The 22,604-nt window shown below is 31.9% G+C and overlaps 2 protein-coding genes and 1 long non-coding RNA gene across 4 annotated transcripts; 2 read left to right on the forward strand and 1 right to left on the reverse strand.

The window, feature by feature from the left end:
- The first annotated feature begins 1,055 nt into the window (after positions 1 to 1,055).
- Positions 1,056 to 6,903, forward strand: LOC111717886 (uncharacterized). The gene is made up of 6 exons (XM_023493348.1): positions 1,056 to 1,198; positions 1,535 to 1,660; positions 2,943 to 3,094; positions 3,897 to 4,000; positions 4,378 to 4,477; positions 5,323 to 6,903. The coding sequence occupies exons 2-6, from the start codon at positions 1,597 to 1,599 to the stop codon at positions 5,440 to 5,442; spliced, it is 540 nt and encodes a 179-aa protein (XP_023349116.1). The 5' UTR covers positions 1,056 to 1,198; positions 1,535 to 1,596; the 3' UTR covers positions 5,443 to 6,903.
- Positions 6,904 to 12,773: 5,870 nt separating this feature from the next.
- LOC111717882 (uncharacterized) lies at positions 12,774 to 14,882 on the forward strand. Of its 2 annotated transcripts, none has more exons than XM_023493344.1 (4): positions 12,774 to 12,880; positions 13,566 to 13,621; positions 13,881 to 13,969; positions 14,412 to 14,882. In XM_023493344.1, exons 1-4 carry the CDS (start codon positions 12,863 to 12,865, stop codon positions 14,741 to 14,743), a joined length of 495 nt encoding a protein of 164 aa, XP_023349112.1. In that variant the 5' UTR covers positions 12,774 to 12,862; the 3' UTR covers positions 14,744 to 14,882. The 2 variants fall into 2 exon arrangements, with proteins under 2 accessions (XP_023349112.1, XP_023349113.1); XM_023493345.1 differs by having other exon boundaries at positions 13,881 to 13,963.
- Positions 14,883 to 20,074: 5,192 nt separating this feature from the next.
- LOC111717880 (uncharacterized) lies at positions 20,075 to 22,306 on the reverse strand. The gene is made up of 2 exons (XR_002768947.1): positions 21,651 to 22,306; positions 20,075 to 21,420 (listed from the first exon to the last, which is right to left on the reverse strand). It is a non-coding gene; the product is annotated as an uncharacterized LOC111717880 (long non-coding RNA).
- Positions 22,307 to 22,604: the final 298 nt, after the last annotated feature.

The following is a 22,604-nucleotide window of genomic DNA, read 5'->3' on the forward strand; positions in this document are numbered from 1 at the left end:
TTCTAAGATTAGGTTGACAAATAAAAGCAGCAAGTTTATCCAAAAATCAAAGACGACCTTCAAGGCGTTTTGCTACTGTCATGTTTTGTGGGACACCCTGTGTATTAAAGTACAAGCTCTGTTTTGTGGGACACCCTGTGTAATACAGGACAAGCTCTGTTTTGTGGGACACCCTGTGTATTAAAGTACAAGCTCTGTTTTGTGGGACACCCTGTGTATTACAGGACAAGCTCTGTTTTGTGGGACACCATGTGTATTACAGGACAAGCTCTGTTTTGTGGGACACCCTGTGTATTACAGGACAAGCTCTGTTTTGTTGGACACCCTGTGTATTAAAGTACAAGCTCTTTTTTGTGGGACACCCTGTGTATTACAGGACAAGCTCTGTTTTGTGGGACACCCTGTGTATTACAGGACAAGCTCTGTTTTGTGGGACACCCTGTGTATTACAGGACAAGCTCTGTTTTGTGGGACACCCTGTGTATTACAGGACAAGCTCTGTTTTGTGGGACACCTTGTGTATTACAGTACAAGCTCTGTTTTTTTGTTCCACATCAAATTGTTCTATTGCGAATTACAATTTTTAATCTAATTTTTCTTCTTCTTTTTGTATGCAATTTTTAAGTATAATATGCATGTTAGTATTTAAGCAAAAAGTATCTTGATTTGTTTCAATAATTCCCAGATTTATAGTTGTTTAGAAGATTTTATATTTCATGTTATTTCATTTATCTACAAATAAAAGAGTTTTTATTTGACGGTTTTTTATATTTGAATTATTTAAATGATTATCATCCTTGGAAGGAAAAAGGAGTTTATAACATTAAACCACGCATGTCATGAAGTCACCTTAATGAATTAATTTTTAACGCATGCATAAAAACTTATTTTAATTACTAATTAGAAGCATGATCAGAAATTCTTTGATAACATTTTTTTAAATCCATTTTTATTATATATTTAAATTTTTTCCATAAAATTCTTTGATTTTTTTTCAATTTTCTCCTGAAATATCCAGGACACTCACTCCTAGTCTATCATAGTCCTTTCTCCTGTATTCTCCTGTATTCTCCTGCAACTCTTGTCTCCTGTGTATGGGTGAACACATGTTAAAAGAAAGCTTTCTCCTGACCCAACTTTTATTCTAAAGAATGTGCATGAAAACAAAACATTAAAGTGAAAAAATCTTAAATCAAAGGGACGGTAAGCGTTTATTTAATAAGTCCCAATGGAAAGATTGCAATGCCTTATTTACAAGTTTACAACTTTAGTCTTGAAAGCGTTATCAATAGCGATATCAATGTTTTTGTTTCTTTAAACTGATTATTTTCATTTTTGATTTCCCAGCAAAAGTGACTCACGCATTTATTTTTGATAAGAAGCAATGGAGAAATTATCAAAGTGAACACATTTCGAGTCTAGAAAACTTCCACAATTTTATCATATCATTATTCAAAAATACCGAATTCTAAGTCGGGCATTGTCATTTTTGGAATGAGGGTAACTTGAAATAACGCTCACAATCCCTTTAAAGAACTTCATCTGAATACCGTGTCTAAAACATTTCACGTGAAGTATATTTCTAAACTGTTCAAAATGTCGGAGGATGGTGGTGGATGTTTTGGGTTTAAGAAGAAAACTGTTGTCATGTCCTGTATAGGTAAATATAGAGTTTATATATTAAAGAGGGGTTTACCCGACTCACAACGATACCTGTAAACTTAGCATCTAGCTTAAAACCTATCATCTAGCTTGAAACCTAGCATCTAGTTTGAAACCTAGCATCTAGCTTAAAACCTAGCATCTAGTTTGAAACCTAGCATTTAGTTTGAAACCTAGCATCTAGCTTGAAACCTAGCATCTAGTTTAAAACCTAGCATTTAGTTTGAAACCTAACATCTAGCTTGAAACCTAGCATCTAGATAAAAACTTAGCATCTAGATAAAAACTTAGCATCTAGCATCTAGCTTGAAACCTAGCATCTAGCTTGAAACCTAGCATCTAGCTTGAAACCTAGCATCTAGCTTAAAACCTAGCATCTAGTTTGAAACCTAACATCTAGCTTGAAACCTAGCATATAGCTTGAAACCTAGCATCTAGATAAAAACCTAGCATCTAGCTTGAAACCTAGCATCTAGCTTGAAACCTAGCATCTAGCTTAAAACCTAGCATCTAGTTTGAAACCTAGCATCTAGCTTGAACCTAGCATCTAGCTTGAAACCTCACCTTGTAGTAAAACCAAATGTGTTCAAGATCAAAACATGGATATCTACATCTAACATCTAGTTCATATTTGATCAGACAAACCTATTAAAGATATCTTTGTGAATCAAATTTTAATCTGCGCATTGTTCTAATGCAAGGAAAGTTAGTTGCAGTTGCGTATACTCTGCGTACATATTGAAACTTATAGTTCTCTTTGGGCGGACTTTGTAAAAAAGAAGCATCATTGTTCGTTTAGTGTCAGAGGGGGTCAAACGCATTCAATTTTAATAATTTTGATAATTCACATAATAGTTTCCTATGACCAGAATATTTCATCTCGAATGTACTGAAAATGTTGTCTCCTTAGCTGAGATTATCAAACAACCATTTAAGATTTTCAACACTTCTAATAATTTACAAAAATCTTAAAATATTCAAGTTAATTAATATTTTGATTTGCTTGCTGTATTATCAATTTGGTTGGTTCAGTTGCCAAATGAACCTATTATATTTACAAAGCATTATTAAACCTTTCTTGCCAACTGATGGGTTTTTGGCACAAAATAAAATCATTGCAATCTTTTGATATTTCAAACTTATACTAATTAAACAGAATTCATAATTTGTTATATTTATGAACTACGCCATTGGGTAGCAAAGATATAGGAATTCGAAAATCAGAGTTTGTTACAAAAATTTAGCTGGATTATGTTCCTAATTTAATTTTTAATTTTCAGCTTTATGTTGTTTGAGTCTTGTAGCCTGGACTATACTTGTAACAGCACATACTACTGTAGTTCCATTAAACTCTGGTGGAAACTCCTCTGCACTTAACTCTACTCTCAACTCTACTCTTTGTACCTTTAACTCTAGTGTTAAACTGGAACAGGTAATAACCTTTTAAATACGATTTTTTAAATAAAAAATTTTGTTTATATCATCTATATATATAATTTGCTTGTCTTTTTGTATCCAAAATACATCAAAACGGCTGAACCGCTCGGGCCCAAATTTTGTGTGGGACCTTTAATGACTACAGGGAAGGTTTAGTGATATAGGTCTGTTTACATTTCACAATCACAGCGATTTTAAAAGTCTTAAAAATTCTAACAGTCTCGGTTGTTATTACCGAAATATGATGTTGGTTACATTTATTTCATGAAAATCATTTTTAACATTTCTCTAAGAAAAAAAAACAAGTTTACCAGTTGCAGAGTGCAGCGAATCATATGTGTACGTAAACAGACAATATAAATTCCACACAGTCGTCTCTGAAATCTCATCTTTTTTTGGGTAACCCTGTAAATCAGTCTATTAAGATATTTTATGTAAAATTGTTCTATTAAAATGTTTAAGGTTAAAATAGTCCTATTAAAATGTTTTATGGTAAAATTGTTTTATTATAGTGTTTTATGGTAAAATAGTCCGATTAAAATGTTTAAGGTAAAAATATTGTTCTATTATAGTGTTTAAGGTAAAATAGTCCTATTAAAATGTTTAAGGTTAAAATAGTCCTATTAAAATGTTTTATGGTAAAATTGTTCTATTATAGTGTTTTATGGTAAAATAGTCCTATTAAAATGTTTAAGGTAAAAATTGTTCTATTAAAGTAGTTTATAATAAAATGTTTAAGGTTAAAATAGTCCTATTGAAATGTTTAAGGTTAAAATAGCCCTATACAAATGTTTTAGGTTAAAATGGTTCTATTAAAAGAAAACTCTACATCAATTTCAAGAAAAAATTTAATTCAAAAATCTGATGGTGCTACTATTCCACTCTGCAAATGTCTCTGCAGGTACAATTTCTTCAATTTTTTAGTCCTCAATTTCATTAGCTCTTATTTAAGTTTTATCAATGGGTTAGATTAAAGATTTGTTATCTCTCACTCCTACATCAAGAAATTTCATTTTAAAGAACTCAAATTTTCTAATTCTTATATATTTGCAACCTGCTGGTGTAAACCTCTGAATGATATTTCAAACTTAAAATATTTAATTTAACAGAAAATATAGGTTATAATATCTAAGATCTATGACATCGGGTTGCAAAGATAAATGGATTAGAGTTTTTAACAAAACTTAGTTAAAATTAGAAGAATATTCAATTGATCAAGATAAATATAAAACGGTGTAAAAAAATCAAATGAAAACTGAGAAATTCTGTTTATTTTAGATTGAATATAACTGAAGAACTGCTACTGGAAGCCGTCAAGTTCCTGAAGTTAAATAGCACAGCTCCTATTGCAGGACCCAACAAAAAACTGACAGACAAGGAAATGATTAGTTACAACAATGCGTATAAGGGTTATTAGTGTAAAATCAAGGGTGTTCCAGAAAACGGTAAATTGAAGCGAGAATCTCGATTTTTATTGATGTGTAAAGTTTTTTTTGAGAATGCAATTATGTTTTTTTCAGCTTTAAAAGTACCATTTTTGTCTTTGAGGGACTGACATTGGTATTTTAAGTTTAAAGAGGTGAAGGAAACCCTACTCACAAGAGTACCTTTCTACCTGGTTCTGATCAATAAAATGTAGTATGGAAGATATAGTCGTTTTTCTATCTTATTTCTGCAGCATAAATCCGCATTTGACTCTTACAGATAAAAAACTAAAAAAAATCATAGTTTCAGTAGAAGTAAATATTTCCATTTGCTGATAGCGCCGATATAAGGATTTACATCTAATTGGATGATGAGATAGATAGAAAGATAGATGTTACTGACATACTATTTCTATTGGTTCAGTATAGACAACAAACACATGGCTGAACCCTTATTGGATCAGAACAGACAAAAAACACATGACTGAATCCTGATTGGTTCAGAACAGACAACAAACACATGACTGAACCCTGATTGGTTCAGAACAGACAACAAAAACACATGACTGAATCCTGATTGGTTCAGAACAGACAACAAACACATGACTGAACCCTGATTGGTTCAGAACAGACAACAAACACATGACTGAACCCTGATTGGTTCAGGCGCTAATGGACTCGACATACAGGAGTGGGCAATTTGAAATTAAGACGATATTAACCTTTATTTAGATTTAGTCTCAACATGTTTAATTCACAACTTTTATCAATGAAAATGTAAAGAATCCTGATGGATCAGGTCGGGGTTAAAGAGGATGCTCAAGAACTTGGAGGTGGTGGTGAAGCAGGAGCAAGTTCTGGAGGTGTAAACATCAATATTGCTTCAGATGCAGATATTCAGACATACTCTGGGAATTAGAAGTTATTCCCGTTAAAGCCCTCAAGAGGCATTACAATATTTTCAATATGGACATTAGAAGTTATTCCCGTTAAAGCTCCCAAGAGGCATTACAATATTTTCAATATGAACATTAGAAGTTATTTCTGTTAAAGCTCCCAAGGGGCATTACAATATTTTCAATATGGACATTAGAATTTATTCCCATTAAAGCCCCCAAGAGGCATTACAATATTTTCAATATGGCCATTAGAAGTTATTCCCGTTAAAGCTCCTAAGGGCATTACAATATTTTCAATATGGACATTAGAATTTATTCCCATTAAAGCCCCCAAGAGGCATTACAATATTTGCAATATGGACATTAGAAGTTATTCCCATTAATGCTCCCAAGAGGCATTACAATATTTTCAATATGGCCCTTTTCTTCATTACATCTGTTCTACCATGTCATTTGTGCAATATGAGTCGTTCTAATTGCAGCAATATAAATTTGCCCCTGGAGGAGGGGGGAGTGGAATTGGATCAGGGAGTTAGGGTTGGGGGGTTGAATTTGTCTAAAGCTTAATTTAATTGCCAAAATTAGAAATGAACAACGAAAAATAATGAAGCAAAAATGATATCATACAGTTTTGTCAATACCGGGAGAAGCTGAAAAGCCTATCTATTTTTAAGCTATTACAAGTTTACACAGTAAATACATTTAACTTCCCTCTCCCAGTAACCCTGTGTCTGAAATCAATGAATCTAAGCCATGTCTTAAATCCCCCAAAAACCGGTTTTAATTGACCGACGGCTTAAATCTTGAAAAATTCAATACAAATTTAAGTGGAACCAACCATATTTGAGCTGCGGCTTATATTTAATCCGCGGCTCAAATTCTTTAAATTCGGCCTCAGGTTGCAGTTCTTGGCCGTTGTGTACATGAAGTACCATCAGACTTCATGTGAGCAAATGACTGATAGAATAAATGGAAAATAAAGAATAAATGTCTACAGAGAGAAGACTATGGAACAATTGTCGAAGTGCCTTCTCCTAAAATATAAAATGTATAAATATAAAAATTCAAATTCAGGAGATCAGTTTAATGGGACCTTAGAAGTAATTTCAAATTACCCTGTAAAAGCTTTGTCAAGAATAAAGTTATCCATGTTTTTCTCTTTCAAAATTAATCAATTGTGGTTTCTTATCGCATATTTTCATTCAGTTTTAACTTTATATATTTATATTCCCAGTCCCTAAAGTATATTCCCAGTCCCTAAAGTATATTCCCAGTCCCTAAAGTATATTCCCAGTCCCTAAAGTATATTCCCAGTCCCTAAAGTATATTCCCAGTCCTTAAAGTATATTCCCAGTCCCTAAAGTATATTCCCAGTCCCTAAAGTATATTCCCAGTCCCTATTGAATTTGAAAGGAATTGAGTCTTTGCCACAAACTTTGATTTTCTAAACACTATATCTTTGGAACCAAATGTTGAAGACCCTAAATATTTCAAACTATGATTTCTGTTAGATCAAATATTCTGAGCTTGAAATATCAAAGGTTTACAACATCAGGTTCTAAAGATATGGGGGTTTGAATATTTGAGTTTATGGCAAATAATAAATTCTACTTTGTAAAGAATTTCAAATATTTAGTAAAAAAAAATCATACAAATAGTTTCCATTTTTAATTTTGGTTTGTTTCAATTATTATCTGTTATAATTTATGACTGATCACAGAACTGAAATCATTCTTTGATTTTTGTGATATTATTTTGAATTTTGAACTTAATGTATTCGTTTATCATCACTAATAAAATATATTTATTTTCCATCTATCTTATTATTGAAAGAAATATCTATTAATATAATAAAATTAATTTTGATGACTAGACCTTAAATCATTTCATTCATTCAAGCCTAAAACCCTAAAAATAATATTATTTGATGGCGACCTATGGCCTGTAATCATCAGCAGATAAATTTAACTATTTGTGAAATTCTTTTTTATAGCCAGTCTTGATGTTTTAAATCCCTGTTCCATGTTTTAAATATATTGCTGTTCCATGTACCAAATATATTGCTGTTCCATGTTCCAAATATATTGCTGTTCCATGTACCAAATATATTGCTTTTCCATGTTCCAAATTTATTGCTGTTTCATGTACCAAATATATTGCTGTTCCATGTTCCAAATATATTGCTGTACCATGTACCAGATATATTGCTGTTCCATGTACCAAATATATTGCTGTACCATGTATCAAATATATTGCTGTACCATGTACCGAATATATTGCTGTACCATCTACCAAATACATTGCTGTTCCATGTACCAAATATATATCTGTTCCATGTTCCAAATATATTGCTGAACCATGTTCCAAATATATTGCTGTTCCATGTACCAAATATATTGCTGTTCCATGTACCAAATAAATTGCTGTACCATGTACCAACTATATTGCTGTACCATGTACCAAATATATTGCTGTTCCATGTTCCAAATATATTACTGTTCCATGTAGCAAATATATCCTGTACCATGTTCCAAATATATTACTTTTCCATGTTACGAATATATTGCTGTTCTATGTTCCAAATCTATTGCTGTACCATGTTCCAAATATATTGCTGTTCCGTGTTCCAAAAAAATTGCTGTTCCATGTACCAAATATATTGCTGTTTCATGTACCAAATATATTGCTGTTCCATGTACCAAATATATTGCTGTTCCATGTAATATATATCTGTTCCTTCCATGTACCAAATATATATCTGTTCCATGTGTTCCAAATATATTGCTGTTCCATGTTCCAAATATATTGCTGTTCCATGTTTCAAATATATTGCTGTTCCATGTACCAAATATATATCTGTTCCATGTACCAAATATATTGCTGTTCCATGTTCCAAATATATTGCTGTTCCATGTACCAAATATATTGCTGTTCAATGTTTCAAATATATTGCTGTACCATGTACCAAATATATTGCTGTTCCATGTACCAAATATATTGCTTTTGTATGTTCCAAATATATTGCTGTACCATGTACCAAATATATTGCTGTACCATGTACCAGATATATTGCTGTTTCATGTACCAAATTTATTGCTGTACCATGTACCAAATATAAAGCTGTTCCATGTACCAAATATATTGCTGTTCCATGTACCAAATAAATATCTGTTCCATGTTCCAAATATATTGCTGTACCATGTTCCAAATATATTGCTGTTCCATGTACCAAATATATTGCTGTTCCATGTACCAAATAAATTGCTGTACCATGTACCAAATATATTGCTGTACCATGTACCAAATATATTGCTGTTCCGTGTACTAAATAAATAGCTGTACCATGTACCAAATATATTGCTGTACCATGTACCAAATATATTGCTGTTCCATGTACCAAATATATTGCTGTTCCGTGTACCAAATATATTCCTTTTCCATGTACCAAATATATTGCTTTTCATATTCCAAATATATTGCTGTTCCATGTACCATATATATTGCTGTACCATGTACCAAATATATAGTTGTTCCATGTTCCAAATATATTGCTGTTCCATGTACCAAATATATTGCTGTTCCATGTACCAAATATCTTGCTGTTTCATGTACCAAATATATAGCTGTTCCATGTTCCAAATATATTGCTCTTCCATATCTATATATAAATTTGGCTTGTCTGTTTGTCTGTTTGTCTGTTTGTTTGTTTGTTTGTTTGTATCCATAAACGTCAAAACGGCTGAACCGATCGGGCCCAAATTTTTTGTGGGACATCAAGGGACCCCAGGGAAGGTTTATGAAAAATCAAAATTTCAAATATTTGTCTCTATCAAAATTCGATCGTCATTAAATTTTTAAAAATTTTGAAAATCCGGGAAATTTTTTGTAAAAATCCGCGAATTATTTTTGTTTTGTTTTACGATGTACATAAAGAGAACATGTCTAAGGCTAGAAAGAAGGGCGCGAAGCGCCTTGAATTTCTAGTACTAAATATATTGCTGTTCCATGTTCCAAAAATATTGCTGTTTATGTTCCAAATAAATTGCTGATTCAAAGAATAATTTTGTTCAATTATCAATGGTTCAAAGACCACCCTGTAACAATCTAACTAGAGCTGAAAATTTAATTTAGAATGGTGGATATCAACATGAATGCTTGATCTCCTAGTTTTACTAAACCCAAATTATTTTAGAACGCATTCGAATTCGATATCCAAGAAAGAAGTTTTTTAAAAAAATTTAATCAATCAGCGTGTACTCTTTAACTTTTGAAAAACCGGTTTAAATTTCTTGTGTTTATGGTGTCATATAAATTGAACTAAACATCGATTGAACGAACGTAAGTTTTGGATTCATGTTTATCAATATTAAAACTAACGTTCAAAAGTCCTAAAATATTTTTTTAACAATTTCAGATTAACATGATTAAATCTATTTTTGTTAAAATGCTCTAAAAACCGTCTTGTAAAGAAGAATTATAAGAAGAAAACCAAAAGTGTATACATTAGATAATCAAATTAAGCAATCGAGATCTGTTCAGCTCAGAAGTGGTTCAAGGAGGGGGGGGGGGACGTCCCCCTGGATAATTTCCCCCTCCCTGTAACTTTTGGTTGTGTTTATGGTTTTCAGGGAAAAGGGAAAATCGTTTTACTAACATTTCGCATTTTTCGCGAATTTTTTTTTTCGCAAACATATTGCTTCATTTTAACAGTTCCTTTGAGAAAATTTTGCAAAAAAAATGCGAAAATGTCGCAAAAATTTCGCGGGAAAATGCGAAAATACTGCGAAAATTTCGCGAAAGAAATATGTTGTAAATTTTATTGTGGACGGACAGACAGAAAGATAGCTAGCAAAATCAAATTCTCTTCATTAAACATTTAAAAAAGTAAATGAAGAGAAATTATTTATATGACATAATAAAACTTTAAATATTGAACTATCAGAGATAATAATTCGACACGTTCTTTTGAGCAATAAATTTTGCACCTTTAAACTCACGGATTTCACAAAATTTTCGCATTTTCGCGAAAACCAAAAATTTTCGCATTTTTTCTTAAAACGTTTCATTTGCTGAACACCCTAGTTGTGTTGAGTGCAGGTCTAAATTAAAATCATCATGACAAGATTGCTTCATTTTCTTTTCTTTTCAATATCACTGATACTACAGATGATCACTATGATTAGAAATGATTAATGTGAGTTTCTTGATGTTTTAGTTTATCCAACCCGAGCTGAAAACTTTTGAATGGGATATCCTTACTCCTGATCGGATAATTAATCTGGAGATTAAAAATGAGAGGAGAACAAGTAATATTTAATCTCGAGATTAAGAAAAAGAGTGTATTAAGCATTAATCCTGATATCCACCATTCTAAAGTTTTCAGCTCAGAGGTTTTATTCTTGTCTATTTTTATTCTTCTTTAATACAGTGCAAGTATAAATATGCTTTCTTATGATTACATTAATAAATAAAATATTTTGAAAGGTTTTGTCAACAACAAAAAGTTGTAAATAAATATTTCAATGAATGTTCGTAGTGTCTGCCACAATTCTCCAAACAGAGTCGCTCTTCTCCTGAAATGTTTCAGCTGCTCTCCTAAGTTACGCTCTTTTCACACTTGTCCACATTTTTCATGTGGTCCAGACTGCTGGGTGTGGTATCCAAAACTAGAAAAAACTAATGTTTTAAAAACGACTCACTCTTTTTGAAATTTTAAAAAACGAATAACGATCGTTTTTGAGAACGATTGTTTTATAAAAACGATCAGCGATCATGTTTTAAACGATTATTTAAAAAAACTGTAGTTTTGAAAAAAACGATCGTTTGTGAAATTTGTTTTTCATTGATAAATATGTTGACTATCGTTAACAAAGGGTGGTCGTTAACTATTGTGAATGGAGGGTTGTCGTTAAGGATTGTTAACAAAGTGTCGTTAACGATTGTTAATGAAACAACAAACTTTATAAAAACTGTGGTTTTTGAAAAACAATCGTTTTGGAAAAAAGATGACATGCAACTTTATCAAATGTAGTCTTATGTGAAGGTAAAAAGTTGTGGGGGAGCTAAAACTTCCTAATATTTTCATTAAAACTGCTCAATGATAAGTACTAATCCCCTTCAGGGCAGTTTGCTCTCTCCTCCTCTCTTTGTTAACGATCGTCAACGAAAGGGTCGCCGTTAACTATCGTTAGTGAAGGGACATCGTTACTGATTGTTAACGAAGGGATGTTGTTAACGAGCATTAATGAAACACCAAGCTTTATAAAACCGATCTTTTTGCAAAACGATCCTTTATAAAAACGACCGTTTTGAAAATAACCCTTTTTAAAAAACAAACTTTTCTAAAAAAACTATCATTTTGGAGATGAAACTGTTCTAGAACTTAGACCTGTCCTATTTGTAGAACCTCTAACAGATGGCCAAACCTTTGTCTTTAACATTTCGAAATACTGATCCCTAAAGTTTGAACCTTCAAACCAGTCGATAGAAAGGAGTTTCACTTAAAAAAATCCGACCCAAGCCATTACTTTCTAAACTCCCTTTTCTCTGAATTCCTCTAAATTGTTAGGTTTGTAATAGACAAAGTGACTTCATTTTTTTGTTGTATGGGAACAAAGGCGGAACGGAACCACTTTTTAACATGAGAATTTATCCTTTTTTGGGCCATTCCTCCCCCTGATCTAGAAACCTCTGACAGGCCCGCAAACGTTTTTTTTATCTTTTGTTTTAAACCGCTTTGAAATGTCATCTTTATTTGATTTCCATGAAGATGTCATCTGTGAAAGACGACCAGCCAATCAGTAGCCAGGGAATAATATATTCAACCGATGAAAGAACACTTAAAGAGAAATTGCAGACATCCATAGTAATATTCAGAGCAAATTCCAAAATGCACACTGTGGATATTTCTAGATAAAAACAAAAGAGAATATGGGTATTCAAAAAAAAGTTTCTAGTTCAATACCCTACTGCACTTACACAGGAGTAAACATCAATAATCTCAGATGTCTATATAAGAAGTTTCATTGATCTTAGATAATTGATTCAGCTACGTCAGATTATCTGTATCTGCAAGTATGCCATTTTTATCCACTTAATGGACAAGGTGCAGGTAATAGAGTAAAAATAGACAATATCATAAAGATTAAATCATTTTATTGTTTGAAAAGCATAGTTTACACTTTTATTAACTAATATTTTTTATTAAATTACTCACTAACCTTTAAACAATGCACTCTAATTTTAAATTGACTTTGTTAACAGTGCTTGTTACTTTGATGAATTGTGACAAAAACTGTTTATTACATATCATGTCAGATGAAAATCAAACACAATATCGATCATTAAATTTCTAAGAATACTATTTAACAAATGTTAGAACAGACCAGGATATAAGTAGTTTCAAAGCAGTGTTAGGTCTAACACAGTTCTATTTACATTATGCTTCTTATTTTATTGGTAAGTTAACAACTGTTCTTCACTACTGTAAGCACTCATCAAAAATTATGGTTGGTTGACAGAGAAATTATGGAAAAATTACTTAACCAATTTAAGAGTTCCCTACAGGCTTAAATCTCTTATCTCTGGTTTAGATAAAGTAAGGTTTCAATTTCTGGAAGATGTGGTTGCTCACAATTTTGAAGTCTATTGAGATTGTGCAGTGCAGTGTTACCAATTAATTTGTCTCAAGTGACAGTTAAATACCACAATATTCCCCTTAGGGAAAATCATGGATCAGTAATGTAGAACAATAGGCAGTTAATTTTACTTTACCATGGGTTCCCAGGACACATTTTACCTTCATAACATTCAGAGCACAGATAGGGATGTTATTTAGACAACATTTTTCGAGGGAACCTGAGTATAATCTATAATTTCCTGAAAAAGCATTTGTAAACAATTTTATTGTCATTTGAGATAACATTGCGCACATTGTTTCTTAAATATTTTGTAGAGTGAGTGGTTATTGTAGAGAACTTCCCCAAGGGATGTTAAGTAACTTAACCTCCCTCTGTTGGGAGAATCATAGGTCTGTAATATTGGGCTAAAGGGTCTTTAAGCATGAACACATCATTTCTAACTTCAACAATGATCTATGCTGAATGTGACATGATCTAATTATAACACATTCTGTACATTATAGTTAGCTGCTAGTTGTGACTCCTGGAAGATTAGGAATCATGATAAGGAGCTTTCAAGGTAAGTTGAACATTATCTGTGGATAATTCATATATACATCTCACAAGTCTGAAATACCTGGTAATTGGTTTTTGAACATACACATTGCTTACTTTGAAACTTAGAATTTCACTTTGAAATTCCTGGCACACAAGTTTTCTAATCAATAAATTTCCAGAAACACTACTTAAATGAATTATTCAAAATCTGAACTTCTGCCAATGGTAGGACATATGTGTAGATGGAGAAAAAAAATTTGCAACCTTTCATTTTTTTAAAGTGAAAACCTGATGCCGAGCTGGGAAGAAACCGAACATTATGAAATTGTTAATGAAGAAGTAGAAGATATTCCTGAAATAACAAGTACTGGTAAAAAATCATTTTTAACATTATCATTTCCATGACAATAAGAGCTTGAAACTATGCACCTAACAAATAACAATTTGCTTTCAAAAAGATATATTTGTCAAAGTTTTATTATTTTTCAATGACAATTGTTGTGTTAAGAATTCTGGCTTTAAGCATTGTCGGCATTAAATTTATCCCTTTTTGGTTATCAAATAATGGTCCTGTTTCACAAGCATATTTAAAATTGAAAGATTTCGCATTTTTTATTATATTTTTATGTTATTAAAGTTGAAAATAAGAATTAGCATTGGCTAATAGCGCTATTTTAGACAAGAGTGTTAAGATCTTCAATATAAGTTGGTTCTCAATACTTTATGGTCCAAAAATTATTTATACAATTTTTTAAATTTCAAATTAATGTTATTTACAAATTCTACTTCTAATATTTAATACATTATTGTAGATATCCAGAAGCTAAAATACTGGCTCGAACATCAACAATTAAAGAAAAAAAGTGTTAGGAAATGTAGATGTAAAACCTCATCCAAACCACCACGGAATAATAAGAGGAAATCTGAAAAATCAAGTCCATCTTGGAAGACCACTGTAACAAGCTCCTCAACTTGGGCTGAAACTGATCCGGCATCAACAATGAATACTGACACAACTCAGATGAAGGATGTAGAAAGTCAGAAGGTGGAAAATGTGACCACATTAGAACCTATGAAAGTATCTGTAACTGAAGTCAATAAGACTTCCAATCCTTCTGATGGAGCTGACTATTTTGATCCTTAGAGGGCTTTAACTGCCATCACTAAGAAGTCTTTAATCACTGAAATTGAATGAGTTCTGAAACTTATTTTTAACCTATTAAATCTGAAACTGATTTTTAACCTATTAAATCTTTAGTTAATAAAGAATTACTTAGAATTAATTGTTAGTTATTAAATATCTCTTTGATTATAATGTAAAGGACAAAGATTAGTTAACATATTCCTTTAGCACGAACAGAGATTTTTAGAGAAAAAGATTTTATACGGGAGAGAAAAAACATAATGAATTATATATATTAATAGTGTACGAGAAATGGATACCTCAAGACTCTCCAAGACCCTCAAATTCTTCAAAAAATATCAAATTTCATCAAATACCTTGTAATATGATATATAACCATTAAAATATTAGAGTATCCTGCTCCCCATCCCCTGTATCAGGCATATTCTCTGTTAACCCCCATGGCATGAAGTAGTCTTGTGTCAGGTCAAACCAACAAGGTTATAGTGTATAGAGTGATGATGTACGCTAATCCTGTACTAATTGTATAGGCCATAAACTATACCAAGAGCGTACTGCATATTTGTTTATTATAAGTTGATTCTGGCCTAACCTATAGTTAGGGTTGTTAATCGTTTTTGAAAACGATCCTTAAACGATCGTTTTTTGTTTCATTTTCAAAAACGATCGTTCTAACAATATGATCCGGCATGCAGGCCCTGTTGCAAGAGAGCACCTTCTAACCATGTTCAACAAAGTGATTGTCAGAGGTCAAACCCCAGCAAGCTGGAAAGAAGGTGATGTTGTTTTAATACTGAAGAGACCCCCCGCAGACTGATGTAAACAATTATCTGCTAATAACGTTGATTAGCTGTATATCAAAGCTGGTAACAAAAATATTAGCAAAGCGCTTCAGCGAAGCTCTACAGAATGATGATGTAATCGGATGAGAACACAACAGGTTCTGATCCTTCAGGACTTGTGGAGATAATATGTTCATCTTGAATTCCATCTTAGAAATGAATAAAAACAAGAAATTGTTATCGCACCTGTTATTTGTGGACTTGAAAGAGGGTATGATAGAGTGGATTGTGACATCCTTCTATGTAAGCTAAAACAACTGAATGTTAGTGATAAATTTACCAATTTCCTATCAAGTTATTACTTCTTAGACAACATTTCAACAGAGTCATCTGGAAAAAGAACCTTTAAACAATATCAAAAACGAGGTCTAAGTCAAGGATGTAATTTAAGTAGTATCCTATTCATCTTATATATGATAGAGCTGAGTGCAAGGATGAGAGCCAGTGGTGTAGGAGTTCACCTGGAGTCTGGAAAACTTGTAAACATACTTCTTTTTGCTGACAATATCATCATTATATCTCTCCGAAATCGCTAGCAAAACTGAAAGCGATACTTGAACAGTGGTGTAAAGACTATAGAATGAAGATTTCAGTCAGCAAGACGAATATTACAAGATCATTAGAAGATCTTATCTGTAAAGTAATAGATACCAACACCCTAGAAGAGGAAATTGTGGCTGACGTAAACAATTATAAATATTAGGAATTAAGCAGTTTTCATCAACGTGGCGCACAGCACAAAGAAAAGGTCAAGATATGATTAGCCGTGCATTAAAGTACAAAAATGTCATCTTGAGAACCCACTACAGTCTAGTAGACAATATCTCATCCTCATCTGCAATATGGCAAAACATAGCCATTCCAGGTATTCTCTGTGGAATGGATGCCATCCATCCCTGTATCTTCTGCCGTAATTCAAGAAATAGAGATAATTCAGAATCAAGTAGGGAAGGCTCTTATAAGAGCTCCTCAGTCCAAGGAAAACGTAGTAGTACAGGTGGAATTAGGATGGAAACCCTTCAAGTTACTGGTGGAAAAATGCAAGCTACACATTTTTTTCAAAGGCTTAACAGCCAAGACTTCAAGGGAAGCAGCCTGCTTAAATCTTGCATGCTTCACCAAAACAATCTATACATAACCAACACCATGGATATACTAGGGCATTTAGGAAATTCCCCTATGGAGCAGATGGAAATAAGTACTAAACAACTTCACCAAGGGTATGAGCAATAATAATAATAAGGTGTGAGAATTAGTTTTTGATGATTCTTGATTCCATTTAAGAACAAATATGTATTTAGAAACAATTACTGGATTTCAGCTCATGTCGCGTTTTAGGTACATATCCTGGTTTTGAGGCAATTACTAGAATTCATATCAATGTAATTTTCTAGTATTTACACATTTTTGAAACAAAACAAGATTTTTTGATAAGGTTAATTTAAACAAAATAGGAAATAAAAACAAACTGTTCTTTTATAATTTTTAAATTAATTACAGCATTTATTTTTACAATATTGATTTAAATAGAAATGTGGGAAACTGTTTGTTTGAGAAGCTTGAAAATAAATCATCCAATATTCTCTAATTTAACAGATAAAATGTGGAAACTTAGATTCTAGAAATAATTCAGAAGTTAATTTAGTCTTCATAAAATAATTTTTGTTTTTAGTGATTTATTTTTTGTTTTAAAAGTGAGTTTTGTTTTGAATTGTGGATTATGCTCAAAACACAGGAAAGAGGGGTTGGTCTTAAAAACACAACAATGTTTCAAATTAAGGATATGTTCGAAAATGGAAAACCTAACATTGTCTTGAAAACGATCAAGAGATTAATATAAAAAGAACTCCTATTATAATTTTGCTTTAAACTCTCAGTGTTAGAAAAGGGCCAAGTGTTAGTAATGGAACTTATGTCCCCTGAAGAAACACTCTGGGATGATGTGAGGTGCTACAACAGATTTGGACCTGATTGGTTCAGCCGTTTATTGGATACTAACAGACAAGCAAAGTTTATACATAGAATGCTTAATATTTTAAGTATTGAAGCATATATTGGATACAGATATATTTTGTCATGGTGAATCCAGGATCTGAACACAAATTGGTATTAAAATATAAAGGATCCTAATCACTGTACTCAAGTTTAAACTGAAAACTGGGTTTACAGTTTATCCGCATTCCCTTCAGTTTAGTAAATAAAACTTACATGATCTCTTTTTCCATTAATTACACCCCCCCCTTTTCTATATGCTGTCACATATGTCAAAACTTTCAGGTGGTTTTGATTGTTAAGTTGTGAAAAGGCTGTCTTTTTAAAAGTTAACAAATAGCTTGAAAAAAGTAAGGAAGTGCCCTAAATCTAGTGTAAACTCAACAGAGACGAAATGCTATTTTCCTAGGGAGCAAATTATATTCTCTTTGGTAGTTTTTCTATTAGCTTGCAAACCAGCTAATATACTTCTAATCAGTTTAGCTATATTGCAACTACAGAACTGTAACTTTTTATTTATTTATAGGCTTTCAGGCATCTTCTCTTTGTATACAATATGGATTTCAGTAGTATATTGGATCGATTTGGTGCCCTAAAAAGGTCAACTTCAAGATATCCCCTGAGATTTAAAAAAAAAAATTATTATACTGTTTTTTTGTTAAAAATAGTTTTTTTATGGAATATCAAGTATACAAGGTATAATTAATATGTAAGATGTGGGGGGGGGGTCACAAGTGTTCTTAAAGAGAATGTATCTTAAAGTGGCAGTATTTGATTAGATGTTTAAAGCTTTACGGATACTAATGGGAATCAGTCATGCTACTTTGCAAATGGAGGATAACTTCAAACTGCACTGTCAGTCCCTTTGATGAGTTATTGATATATTTGAAAATAACTGCAAGAAAAAGATTACTCTGAAGTTGAGCAAAAATCAAATCAAAATGGTTCCAGAGAACGCATAGTACACTGTATATAGCAAATTCCTCGTAGGAAGGTGTTGTGAGATAGAGGACGACATTTAATTCATTCAATGTCGGAGATGCTATATCAATTGGAGTACCGACAATCTGAACTAATGTTAAATTACTTTTTATTACACCATATCCGGAATTTGAATTTGAATTTATTCAGGTTATTCAAATTAGGTTATAATTGATCCATAATTCAATCCTCATACACAAAAAAGTCTTACAATATCAAATTTGATCAAACAAATAGTTTTTAAGACTTCAGATTAAAAATTAATTATTTACCATTTTGACACACATTTTCATGTTTGTCATGCTGAACAGGATATCAAAATTTCCTTATCACCCTTCACATTTTTACTTAAACATTTTTATTAAATGATTATAAATAAGCCCAGTTAAAACTTATATAGGCTAAAGCACAAATTCCGTAAGTGAACCGCTGACTAAAGTAAAACTGAGTTAGTCCATTCGACCATTAGTCCTATTTAAATATAGATAATTACTTATAGATTATATAGATAATTACTTCTCATGTTTCAGTAAATTAAATGATACTGGAACAAAGTCAAGATTTAACATTGTTGTAAAGAAGTATATTTGTACTTGTGAACATTGTCACTTTGCATTTAAATGTACATTTAAAAGGCTGTGTTAAAGAGAGCGAAACCCAGCCTAAATAAAGACTGTTATGGTAAGGTCTGAAGGCTGCATTCTAAATCTGCCGTATCTAAATACTAATGGGAAAACTGTCCATTGATATTTCAAACTTTGATTTCTGTATCTAACAGAATTCATATTTTAAAATGTACAAGATTGAGTTGCAAAGATAAAAGGATTTAAAAAATCAGTGTTTGTTGTAGGAACTCAATTCCTTTCAGGTAAAATCAATAGAATATGAGTAAGAATGAAAGAATTCATTCACATACATTCCTTACACTATTCTCCAGACTGAGACAAGCTCGTAGTGTAGAATCCACACTCATTGCTATGGTGTAGAGTGTAGACCTGCTCAAAATCAGGATCATCCATATCAATACAGTATCTTATACATTTTAGGATAACACAATATTTTAATTTTTAATTTTTATTATTTTGTTCAACAACAGTCCACACAAATTTTTTGTGCAAACAAGGCCATAAAAACTAAAATTTAGAAAATTAGTCCTTAGTAACTTTAGCGAAAAAACATTTAATTGCGCTCTGCTTTGTCATTGGGAAATGATTTTCCGAAAAAATATTGACACCTACTTTTCCCTCAAAAATATTATTAAATTAAATATAAATCTTACTTATAGTAAGTATGTATCCAAAGGTAGCCGGACGTTTCACCTTCTTGTCTTGGCGGCAAATTACTGAAACTGCAGTCAGGGCTGCTTTTTTAATACAACATAATTTCTTCAATATTAGTGTTAATACGAAATGAACTTAAAATTACAGTAATGAATATCACTAATAATTTGACAAAAAATCAATTATCTATTATTTCCATAAGATAATTTGTATTGGATACATCAAAAGAATTTACAATTTGTTTAAAACGTTTATTTCTTTCAAGAATTCTTGCCGATTGAGCTGCCTTCGGATCAATGTAGGTCTTGTCTTAGAGCTCTTTGAAAAGTAGTTTAGCCAATGTGTCTTCTCTTCTAAGACCTAAAAAGGACTTCCCAGCAGTCTGTATTCCAGGTTGGTCAGCTGTGAAACTTCTAAACCATCGTTCAGTTTGGTTGTTTGTGGTGGGTTCATTATTCAAAATTTCATCACAGACATCCAAATTTCTAAAGTAAACATCGGGGGTTTTCTGAAGCTTTTGGTTTCCTTTCCAATGTAAGTGTTCTCAAAATACTCGAGCAGTTTTCCTGACAAGAGAAATATCTGCTGTGTGATCATGATGGATTTTTTCTACAATAAAATCCCCACTTGTGATAGCTCTTCCTTTGCAGCTTGATTTTACACATTTCCAGTAAGACTTTTCTTTTTTGGTATAATTCTTGGAATACTGGAAAAAGTCTCCATCCTGGAGAATATTTTTTCCGCGTTTCCCAAAAACAAAACAGCAAGGTTCCTCCATGACAATTATTGAAAAACTGGACATGTGTGTTTGTTTACATCAACCACTGTACACTGTACATGTGTATAATGTATACAGTACATATCAAATTTTTAACATTATTTGACATAGGGTCGGATGTTCACATTGATTTTTTGTGTTTTTTTTTAATATGCAAGTTTCGTCAAACCCTACTCCAACATAAAATACGTTAGTTTCAGCCAGTTACCAGAACTGTAAAATCAAGAATTTGCCGCCAAGAGAAGAAGGTGAAACATCTGGCTATCGTATCCAAAAACAGTACTCTCTGCAGACTTTTAAAACAGACTTGTTTGACGTTTGTCATGTCTGTTGAGTATATCCTTAATTAAAAACGCCTCAACGCGAAAATACTAAAAAGTCACCAACTTCTCTTTAAACAACAAGTTAATAAAAAAACATCTTGAAAATGTTTTTATTTATTATATTTAGCATTAAGTTTGACAATGTGATGTTTCAAGCTCTGTCAGAGAAACAAAAGGAGTATGCTCCATCTATGGCCTGCACTGTAATTAATGGAAAAAGAGATCATGTAAGTTTTATTATTACTGATGTGCCTGCTAGCAGAATTGTTGTTTAATATATTTGCTTTGTTCGGAACATGAGAGCAATTTGAACTCGTATTCTGATGATACCAGGCACTGATCAAGAACTTTCGTAAAAGTGGCCCATCTCTTTATATCTCTGATTTGCTGATTTATTATCTTGGTTATACACCTCCTTGAATAACTTCATGTTCCATACAAGAGTACTGTGGTCTTATTCTATACCATATTCCATCCCATCCTGAATAAATGGTTTTATGAATAAATGAGAAAACTAATAAAGGATTAAATGAATAAATGCAGAAAAGATCAAATGAAAAACTACTTGACTATATAGATAAATAAATAAATCCTTAAATGACTACCTGAATATATGATTAGCAAATGAATAAAAGAGTTAATAGATAAATGAATAAAGTAATAAATGAGTTAATGATTGAAAAGTAAGAGAATGGAGAAATGGATAATTACCTTTATCAAGAAGTCGATAGATGGATGTAAGCATTAATCGGAGAAATGAAAAATTATTTAAATAACTGAATAAATTAATTAAGGGAATAAGCTATTAACTAATATATAGACGAGAAAATGGATAAATAAATAATTAAATGTGTATATTGGTGGGCAGGTGAGTATGTGAATGGATGTATAAATGAATAAATGAAAAGAACAAATAGATAAATGAGTAAATGATTAATACATTAAATAAATGATCCATGGTGAAAAGAATAATTGAATTAATGAATAAATTTATAAAAGAATGAATGAGTAGATAAATAGATGGAGAATCTGATAAAATAAGAGAAAAAGTGACGAATAATTAAACTTATGATTAAAAGTATGTGTCGATAATTGGATAAATGAATAGAAGAATAATAAATCAATAGATGAGTAGTTGTATAAGTTGAACCAATAAAGGAGCCAATAAAGAACGTTTAGAATGATGTATTTCTAACGGAGTCAAACAGGTTGTTTTATCGAGACTTGGAGGAACCTCTCTAGCTCATATCCTGACTTGAACTGCTTGTTGGTTTGTCTTGCAGGATTGAAGTTGCCTGTTTTGTTCAAGGTCTGCGTTCTTTGTGTAGCCAAGGAGCCAGTGCAGGGGTTTCATAAAAATATATAAATTTAATTATCAATCATATAATTACAATTTGTTATTTTAATAAACAAAATAGAATTGGTGCAGTTTTTTATATCTTTTAGTTTTTGTGAAAAAAATATATTAAAGTTTATGTTTTTGTATTTGATGTTTGTTTGATCCGGGAATATCTGGTTTCTTTACGTGGATGTAGGGTTCTTTGTCTGCTGAAAGGTAGGGCCAAGTATTTTGTTTGAAGGTTAAGCGTGGAGCTTTAGAATTCATACTTTATGAGAACCCACGCTTTAGATTTATGTAACAAAGTATACAAATGAATAATACAT

The sequence above is a fragment of the Eurytemora carolleeae genome, unplaced genomic scaffold (genome assembly GCF_000591075.1).
Source record: "Eurytemora carolleeae unplaced genomic scaffold, Eaff_2.0 scaffold1386, whole genome shotgun sequence".
NCBI lineage: Eukaryota > Metazoa > Arthropoda > Copepoda > Calanoida > Temoridae > Eurytemora > Eurytemora carolleeae.